The following is a 10192-nucleotide window of genomic DNA, read 5'->3' on the forward strand; positions in this document are numbered from 1 at the left end:
AACAGAACATGATTTTGTCGTCCGTGATACTTTTCTTTGCATTTTACGTAGGTTGGATAAAATGGATTTATCATCGATATCACAGGACATCCGTAATGTCAGGTCTTTTATCCAATGACCCTGAACATAAAAGGGGTTTCCGAGATGTACAAGAAACTTCTCTCGCACTTGATTCAGGGCGAGCATTGTTTGTAATTGCACATCCTGATGATGAGTGCATGTTTTTCAGTCCTTCAATAATTATGTTGTTGAAGCAGAATGTTTCTGTGCAGTTGTTATGCTTGTCATCTGGTAATTACTACAATCAGGGCGTGCAGCGCAAAAAAGAACTCCTCGACAGTGCAGCCGTTTTGGGAATAGCAGCATCCCAAGTCTTCATAATTGAGCACAAAGATCTTCAAGATGACCCTAAAGCAGAATGGAGCATTTCTCTCACATCAAACCTGATTTTGAGACACATCCAGACACATTCCATCAACGTTGTACTGACATTCGACGGAAGTGGAGTAAGTGGCCATGCCAACCACATTGCCATCTACAAGGCCCTCAGTCATCTTGCTGTCACTGGGAAAGTACCACATGACTGTCATGTCCTGGTTTTGAACACCATCAGCATCTTCAGAAAGTATCTCTCCATCTTGGAGCTGCCTATCAGTTGGCTAATTCCCTCTGACCTGTGCTGCATACTTAGTTCAAAAGAGTATAAACAAGCCAAAAGGGCCATGTTCTGTCATCGCAGCCAGTTGTTGTGGTTTCGCCACCTCTACATACTCTTTTCTCGCTATATGTTTGTCAACACATTCCACGACATCCCCCTTTCCAGGAAAGATATCAAAGTCTATTAGTTTGACCTTCCATTTTGTCCTCACAACTTGAGGAATGAACTAAATTCACCACTTACAACTAGAGGTATACTGACCAATTTACCGAAATGACTGGTAGCCCCTATGGACACACTAACCAATGCACTGGAACAATTACGTTGTTACGAGTATGGACACACTGACCAATACACTGGAATGACTGGGCTATGTTTACGAGTATGGACACACTGACCAATACACTGGAATGACTGGGCTATGTTTACGAGTATGGACACACTGACCAATACACTGGAATGACTGGGCTATGTTTACGAGTATGGACTGGCCTGCATAAAGACACAGTTAAACCGTATGTTACTTTTTACCGACTACGGCTGCTGGTGTATGCACTGACATTTTATTTTAATGTTATTGAGTTGTATCTTCCGATTTTCTTCTTGACCCTTTGTTAAATTGAAGCATATACCGGTAATAGCTCCTGTTGAACCATGCTAATTGATGTTGCCTTTGATTCATGACTCTCCTAAAGAAAACATTCAGTTCAAATTGATCTCAATGGACACTGTTAGGACTGTTCTGTTACTTGGTTTTGTGAAGATGATTTGTAGTAGGCCTGTTTTTACATTCATGCTGCAGAGCTGGTGCCTTCCTCGTGTAATTAAGGACTTTTATTCCATTACTGTAAAAATAAATATCTTTACTATGTTAATCATGCACTTACGCACACTGCTTCAAAAATAGTCAGTAAACAAAATGAAGCCACATCCAATATACAGCTTTAAGTTGTATTGGCCTTAGAACACTGATTCAGAACTCTGTTGTAACCACTAGAAAAGCACCCACTTCCCTCAACTTTCAGATTAACCGTCAGACTCCCTTCCTGCTGGAGTTAGGGTAGGTAAAATGGGTAAATTGACTAATCCCTGAAGGGAAACTGCATTGCAAACTCATATAAAATCACCAGAATCCACTTGACATCATGGAAATGATGATGCTGATGCAGTCTGGTATGAGCAACAGCTGACAGGAACCAGATGTATGGCAATCGGCAGCAGCCATGTCCAGGTGAGAGTGCCGGCTGAAGTATATAGCTGATGGGATTCTCAATTCTAACCTCAGGGTCGTAAAATAATGGGCAAGGATAGATAGATAGATACTTTATTGATCCCCAGGGGAAATTCAAGGTCTCAGCAGCATACATACAAGACAAACACATTCTTTAACAGCAGAAGAGTAATTCAAGTATATAATATAAAAACACAACTAAGCAGTAAGGACAGTAGAAGATAAAGAATATGCAAAATATACTAAAATACAAATTATACTAACACTTAATACAATATATAAAAATATACTAAAATACAAATAACAAAATTACAAATTATACTAACACTTAATCTAAATCAATTCTAAAAACAGTATCCACATAGTGGTGAAGGCGCTTGCAATGACTGAGGCAGGGACTGAGCCTGTGATTCTCTGTGCATAGTAAGGTATGATAAGGTGCTCTAAGGTGCTCTGTGTGAATGAGTGTCATGGTGGTAGTGCAATGGTGATAGTGCAAATGAGTAAGTCAACAGTGCAACAATGCAGAAATAAAGTAAAGGAAAGTCTATATATCTATATATTTAACTATTTAAGAAAATGTATAAGTGTGGCCACAGTTTGGCTGTGGCATGGAGGGGGGGGGGGGGTTATGCATATGTGCTAATGTGCTAATATAGCACGCAAACAGTGAGGCATAAAGACAGTGGTACAAGTGGCTAGTGGACAGACAGTATCCAAACATGGAGGGGATGGGAAGGGAAGTGGCACCTGAGATTAGACATGAAAGACTAGAAGTAATAGTTCTGTAATAATCTGTGATAGTTATAGGCTAGTTATGTAGCCTAATAATCTGTGATAGTTATAGGCTAGTTCTGTAATAGCAGGAATTTTGAAAAGTATTTCAAGAATACAGTTTTTTGCCTTAAATTCCCTGATAATTCCTAAAAATTGTGACCCTATGATCTTGTGGTTTCGTGTGATTGTTGCAGGCAGAAGTTGTTCCAGGAACTGTCAACATATGCAGTTTAAATTGATTCAATCATTGCATGACATGTGAAAACACAACACAGAAGTAGACCACACAGAGCCTGAGGGGGCATGCACATTTATTTTGGAGATAATGTCAGACCATATTGAACTTTTTCAATCTGAATCATCCTATCTGTTCTGCTGTAAACTGGGTCTCACACACTGGAATTATTTGTTTTACCCTTGACCTGCAAGGAGTAATATACCCTACATTTGGCTGACTGCTAGGCTACTTTTCACCCCATGTGTGAACGTTAACTCCTTTAAATAAAATAAGTAGCCTAAAATAAGTGACTTATTTTATTTCACTTGTGAGTTCCACGTGTGATTAATCACAGACAAGCACATCACACCGTAGGCATGCTGTATTTTCTAACGAGCCCTAAATTTGGGTTGTAAACCCAAGCAAGCGCGTTTTCTTTTACATCCTCAAATAACAAACACTTTAGTGCGCTGTTACATTTTTCTCTGAAAGCAAGGATAAGACTGCCCTCTAGTGTCGCAAGTGAGTCTTCCTCGGACAACATTTTTACGTGTAGCCTACGTCAACGTCCACTGACTGTCGGGTGACACATAAACACAGATTCTACCTTTTGCTACAATCAACTTCCCCCCTCAGGTAAGTGCTACATTAGGACACAAGCATTGTTACAAACGAAATAGAGTAGCCTAATCGCCAGATTATTAAAAGGGAAGGCTAAAACAACGTCAGGCAAAGTTTGCTGTGTGCAGTTTCCAGCATAGTGTTGATGGGGAAATATTAGCTTGCTAGCTAGCCTAGATTGTTAAACTGTAAAGATAACCTAATTCCACCGCTTAATAAAAACACTCGTGTAGTGTAGCTCTAGTGGTTAAACTGTTCAGATAGGTGATAATACCATAGCCTACTTGTTATTTTAAATGTGTGGTTATTCGAAGCCTCTGTGCAATCAAGCGTTCGATCATGTTTTTGTTTCTTCTGCACCGCTGGCCATGTTAGCTTTTTTTGTTGTGCTGCTGCTGCTGACCTTACGTTTTATTTGGTGATTTCTTCTCCTGCTCGTTCAGTGAATGAATGGGTGTCATGCATGCTATGATGAATATGCCCTTAACTACATCGTGTCGTTTATGTAGACACCTTACGATCCAGTAACTTGTTGATGAAAATCGCCGACCATGATGATGTTAGCTTTAATCCTCATTGTTCCCGTACCCAGTCCATGTTTCCCATTGACATTCAGTCGGGCTATTTGGACATTTTATGGCAGGATTATTTCGAGTGAGCTCAGGCAAGCAATTTTTTTCAAATAATGTCCGGGTTGGTCAGTTATAAAGAACATTAGTATTACATCAGTTATAAAGACACAGATATGCGCAGTTTCATGCAAGTCATTGTTATGGGTAATGGTAGGGCCTATAGCAAGTTTCAAGTTTTATTGTCGCATATAGGCTAGCCTACTTTGCAATATAGCGAAATTATTGTGCCACAGTTGCAGTAGTGCAAGGATGGGTAAATAAACACAGGGGAGGGGGGGACCTTAAATAAAGGGAGTTGAAGAAGTACCACCTCTACAGTACCACACATAGCCAAACTATCCATGCACACATTATACAGCCATAAACCCCCCACACACCCACTATACTTGCATGCAATGCATAAATAAAACCTCATGGACATGGGACATCTTGACCGCTTGTGGAAAAAAACTGTCTCTGAATCGTGTGGTGTGGGTGGTAATGCTCCGGTAGCACTTGCCAGAGGGAAGCAAAGAGAAGAGGGAGTGAGCTGGATGGCTGGCATCCTTGATGATGGACTCAGCCCTCCTCTGACAGCGTGTGGAGTAGATCATTTGAAGCTGAGCCCCAACGATTTTGGATGCAGTCCTGACAGTCCTTGACAATACTTTGAGATTGTGAGCAGACAGGTTCCCCAGTCACACTGTGATGCATCCAGTCAGGATGCTGTCAGTAGTGCAACGATAAAAGTTCACCAGGGTTTTTGTTCTCACCCCAAAGCTCTTTAGCCTCCTCAGAAAGAACAGTCTCTGCTGTGCCTTCTTGAGGGTACAGGTGGAGTGTAGGGACCACGAGAGGGAGTCAGTGATCTGTATCCCCAGGAACCGAAAACTAATGTACCAAATAAACCAAATAAGCCTAATTAACCAAAGCGACATACAAATAACAACAATACAGTAGTTAAATTTAACAGTAAACAATTTAAAAAGTTTGTAAGACTACACCAAGGAGAACAGCAATAATAAACAACAATGTCAATTCAATCAATAGCCTAATGAAAAATGTCTTGGTGTCAGGGGTACGCTGGCAACTACGCCGCTCCGTCCTGCATCTTTTGTCTTGTGTGTAATTTATTATTTTTTAATTTATTTGTCATGTCTTGGTGTCACGGGTACACTGGCGACTGTGTGTTAATGTCGTGGAGCGCTTTGGGTTGCACTCTGTGCATAGAAAAATGCGCTACTGTATATAAATGTAAGTTACTTACTTACAAATAACAAAGATTTATATTTATAATAATAGCTAGACTTATGTTAAGGCCTTAATAAAATCTATTATCTACTGACAAGGGTGACTATAGAACCCTGGAGGGGTCATTGCAAGATATTTTTTGGTGAACATCCAGAAAACGTGCGCTCATTTTACTAAATTGTGCGTGCATTTTATTATCATGCACATGTTTTACTAAATAGTGTGCTCATTTTACTAAACTGTGCTCTCAATTTATTAAATCATACACACATGTTAGTAGATTGTGTGCACGTTTTACTAAATGGTGCGCTCATTTTACTAAATTGTGCTCTCATTTTAATTTTTGTAAAATGAGCGCACCATTTAGTAAATTGTGCACGCAATAAGTAAAATTTGTGCACAATTATGTAAAATGAGTGCACTATTTATTAAAATGTACACACAATTTAGTAAAATGAACACACAATATACTAAATTGTGCATGTGACCACAATTTAGTCAAAATGAGCGCACATTCTCTCGATATACAAAAATATCTTTTGGAAACCCCTAACTTTCAAAAAATCCTGGGCTCTGTAGGTCACAACCTGTGCTTTATGTTACTGTAGACTACCAAGGCAAGAGAGCATTGTTTTAAAATATCGCCAGAATTGCATAGAATATGTAAGAATTATTTTGTAACTTTTGCTTGAATGTTAAAAGCCTTACTGATTGAAAGATGATGTTGAAAAGATGGACAATCTCTGACTTAAAGATCCTTGCATGAAAGACCAGTGATGATTTTTCACATGGACATGGCTTTTTATACAAATACGAATGCACAGTGAAGGTAACAGTAGATTGGTCAGAATATAAGACATTTCTTAGTTTATTGAAACATGGTCAAAAGTAAAGCTCCCTGGTTTCACAACATCTGACCTAGAGGAAACTTTTAAGGTATTTTCTTCCCACAGCTCAGTCCAACTCCAAGAGGCATTAAGCCAGGAAAATGGCATTGATCTCAATTGAAGACCTTGCCGCATTGGATGATGAACAGCTGGATGATGACATCACAGACAGCTCTGAGCCAATGGATGATGAGAATCAAGACAGACTGCTTGCCCATTGGCAGGCTGTGGGTCGGACCCACCATGTGTCTGTTCCACGCGGTACACAGGAACATGCTTGTTTACTATGAGAAATGAATTGAGCAATTATACTCAGAATTAATTTTCTGTATAATGCATCATTAAGATTTTATAATAACTGATTATACTCTATTTTACTGTTAGAAGAGGATATGTTTGATGGTAAAGCTACTTGTGTTTTACTCAAAATCTGCACCCAATTGTAATAATGCAATATATATATATATATATATATATATATATATATATAATGCTCTGTACTGACAGAAATGACCGGACCCATTGCTGAGATGACCCGGAGGAACCAGGAGACTGAAAGGGAGCCGGTGCCCTTTTCTGTTATATCTAGACGTGAAAAGGTATGCCACTGTTCTGTTACTTAATTCCCAACAATTGGGTTACTCAATTGGGGATGCACCGATATATTGGCTTAACATCAGTGTCGGAAAATATTTTTAAATAAAAGATCCGCTCCAACCCTCTCTGGTATCGGCCTATTGGCAAATAATATGACATGTACTGATGGCAGTGGCTGATGTTTATGTGTTATATGTTGATGTCAGTGTAGCCTGTGTTGTGTTTATCGAACGGTTCAGTCCTGTAATCATCCAGCATCGAACATGCAAACAACAGCACCTCGGATTGGGTGTGGAGTGTGCTAGCAATCGAGCTAAAGGTCCATGTGCTAGCTCTTTTACTGGCGTGTCTCCTAGGGCGTTGGAAGGGAGGTTTACCTAACACAGATACTGCACAGCTACGTACCAGCTGGCTACCGTTACATCTGCACTAGATAAATAATGTATTAGCTGTGTTGTCTGACACATTCATAGTGAAGGGCTGAAAGACTTGAAAATGGTTTAGTTATTTATTTATAATTAATATTTTTTTTTTTTCACTGAACTTGACTTAATAGTCTTAATTGCCATATCTTTGTGTGTGTGTGTGTGTGTGTGTGTGTGTGTTCACACGCGCATACGTGTTGATGATTGGCTGTAGCTGGGAGAAGTGATTGAGGAGAGGCTATATCCAGCAGGAAAGTGGGCATGCATCACCAAATCAGAGAAAATGTACGAACAAAGCATCTCTCTCGCCTTCATGCAACTCATGCGTTTTATCTGCAAGGAGAGCTCTGCTGGTGGGTAAAACATGCATCCTTGCAATTGTTTCAGTTTTTCTTAAGAAATTATGGTATACCTAGAATCATTTTATTTAGGTTAGCAAAATGTTTTTTTTTTTTTTAAAGAATGTTGAATTCTAGTTGAAAGAGGTTTATTCATTTGGTGCAGAGATGGTGAGAGGGTGGTCTATATGAAATCTTAGAGGGAGTGAACATTTGTGTACAGTTATGTGGTTTGTGTCTGACCTCTCCTGTTTGTTTTATTCTGTAGGCAAGTACTTGGGCATGACTGTACCTGTGCTGGCTGAGTTTCAGTTGTCAGAGAGCGGGACTGACTTTATGAAGGATGTGGTGACCGCTTACTACCTGCCTGGACAGTACCAGACCAACCCACCTCAGTCCAATGACCCTGAAATCACCATTTCTCACAGAGAACCTATGAGAGTTATCACACGGTAAGGAAACAGGTTTCTTAATCTGGAAGCAGAACTCAAGCTTACCTTGGCCATTATGTGTTGTGTGACATAAACTTTGTCATATACAGTTATACAAGGTACAATATGTAGGGAAATGCTTGTCACTTCCAGTGTGAATTAATGCAAAGGTTATATATACATATACATATACATGTGTGTGTGTGTAATAAACACAGGAATAAATAGAAGATGTGAGTAAAGTGAATTGTTATGTATCATATCGTAGTAGTAAGTTCATCAAATGTATTGCATTGTAAATGTCTGGTCTCCATCAGAGTGTTTTATGGGACCACCACTGAGGAGACTGTACAGCGGCAAATTCACCTTCTGTGGGAGTTGCTTGGGGAGGTGGAGAACGTCCATCGCCACATGTACATGGTAGCAACCTACGAGAACCCAGGGGTTCCTGGACGCAGGAATGAGATCTGGTTTATCAGTAGAGATCAATAAACTACAGAGACCCCTTCAGTTGTACTGCAATCATTTTGTGGACCCCACACATTTATAACTTGTCATACAACGAGTACCCTTTCCTACTCTCTTCAGAGACCGCATGAATGCATCAGGTGTGTGTTGGTTGGCAGGCGTGTTCATTGCTTTGTAGTGTACATAGTTACTGTGTGCTAAATATTTATTTTAATCAACATCCCTCAAAGCACAATCTAATTGTAAGCCCAGTCCTTCTGTAAGAGCATGATTCTCTTTTAGCTGTGTCTGCTACATGATGCCTGCACTTTGGTAATGTTTTTATCTTTGTCCCAATTCCTGGGATGACTCAGTGGCTACGAGTAATACTTCTGACAAACTAGACTGCAGCTATTATTATTATTATTATTATTATTATTATTATTATTATTATTATTATTATTATTCATATTGTTATTATTTACACACCTGATAATTGTCATTTCCTCTCGTTGTCTGTCCAAGAACATTTCTTACCAGTGTCCCCAACAGTAAGACAGTTGTTCTCCTTGTGGAATTTTCCTCCTCTTTATACCTATATTGTTTAAAATTAGTAAACCTGGCACCGTCTCTACAGTTTGTCTCGACCAGTTGAAGGCCCTCTCAGACAAAACCACTTTTCAATTGCAGACAGTAAGAGCGATTGCCCATTCTCACTTCACACTACACAGATGGAGTTATTGACATTGACTGATTGAATATCTAACTAATGATTGTTTTCACTATACAAGAGATACACTTGTGGTGGTTTTCCCAGTACTTTTCAACTAGTACAGTGTCTGTGACTGAAAAGTTTTGTGGTAAATAACCGTGCTGGCCACTAGGTGGCAGAATGGCCATAACAATAGACCTCTTCGCCTTAATGGCAAATGTACATTTTTTTTAAAGAGCAAAAACTACTTTTTGAGCAGCCGAACCGAGAGTTATCTGAGGGTTATGTACATTTCTTATACAAATGGGGGGTGGAAGGGGGGTTCTCATATCTTCTTCTTTGTGTCATGTTGTGTTTACAGCATTTGCATTTTTGTAACAGTAGTTTTTTCCATGTTGTAATAGTGTTTTTAAAATAATATGGTTCAGCGTGACACCCTTTTGCTAGGTTGCTTGTTTTTTTAATGTTGCATCTGCTGTTCAGTGATTTTATGGTTTAACTGACTTTGCAGGACAATTACTGTACAACTATTACAGCTTAATGTAAAATGTGGCATTATGCAATGTACTATTGAGATATGAAATTGAAACAGAGAGCTGTTAATATTTTATATTTTTCTTTTGAGAAACAATAATAAAAGAAAAGCTCTTATGAAACTGAATATGTTCTGTCATTTATTTCTAGGGATCCAGTGACCATGCTAGTGTAAGAGCTGTAATGGCTACCTTTAAATGTAAGTTTTAATAGTCACCATATTGCCAACTATATTACCCAAAGACACCATCTGCATGCTATATTTCATCAGTGCTGATCCTGGTGTTGTTACAGTGTTGATTTTGGTGTCGGTGAGGTTCAGGATGCTGTGAGGGTAATTAGCTTACCAGTCACCTTACTGCTCCTGTAAAATTAACACCAAAAACTAACGGAAGCATATTTTAACTAATACCTTATTGAATGATGTTTTAGTGTATTACATTGTTATATAAGAG

The 10192-nt window shown here is 39.1% G+C and overlaps 2 protein-coding genes across 2 annotated transcripts; both read left to right on the top strand.

Moving 5' to 3' along the window:
- The first annotated feature begins 8 nt into the window (after nucleotides 1-8).
- On the top strand, nucleotides 9-1533 carry pigl (phosphatidylinositol glycan anchor biosynthesis, class L). The gene has a single exon (XM_048248692.1). The coding sequence runs from the start codon at nucleotides 9-11 to the stop codon at nucleotides 843-845; it is 837 nt and encodes a 278-aa protein (XP_048104649.1). The 3' UTR covers nucleotides 846-1533.
- Nucleotides 1534-3423: 1890 nt separating this feature from the next.
- soul4 (heme-binding protein soul4) lies at nucleotides 3424-9859 on the top strand. Its single transcript, XM_048249149.1, has 6 exons — nucleotides 3424-3519; nucleotides 6320-6514; nucleotides 6761-6852; nucleotides 7490-7628; nucleotides 7882-8065; nucleotides 8362-9859. Exons 2-6 carry the CDS (start codon nucleotides 6355-6357, stop codon nucleotides 8534-8536), a joined length of 750 nt encoding a protein of 249 aa, XP_048105106.1. The 5' UTR covers nucleotides 3424-3519; nucleotides 6320-6354; the 3' UTR covers nucleotides 8537-9859.
- The last annotated feature ends 333 nt before the right edge of the window (nucleotides 9860-10192 follow it).

This window comes from Alosa alosa, chromosome 7, assembly GCF_017589495.1.
Source record: "Alosa alosa isolate M-15738 ecotype Scorff River chromosome 7, AALO_Geno_1.1, whole genome shotgun sequence".
NCBI classification, from domain to species: domain Eukaryota; kingdom Metazoa; phylum Chordata; class Actinopteri; order Clupeiformes; family Clupeidae; genus Alosa; species Alosa alosa.

Coding starts and splice junctions, on each gene's coding strand:
- pigl (XM_048248692.1), top strand. CDS start 9: ATGATTTTGTCGTCCGTGATACTTTTCTTTGCATTTTACGTAGGTTGG.
- soul4 (XM_048249149.1), top strand. CDS start 6,355: ATGGCATTGATCTCAATTGAAGACCTTGCCGCATTGGATGATGAACAG. Junction 6,515..6,760: donor CCATGTGTCTGTTCCACGCG/GTACACAGGAAC, acceptor CTGTACTGACAG/AAATGACCGGACCCATTGCT. Junction 7,629..7,881: donor CTGCAAGGAGAGCTCTGCTG/GTGGGTAAAACA, acceptor TTTATTCTGTAG/GCAAGTACTTGGGCATGACT.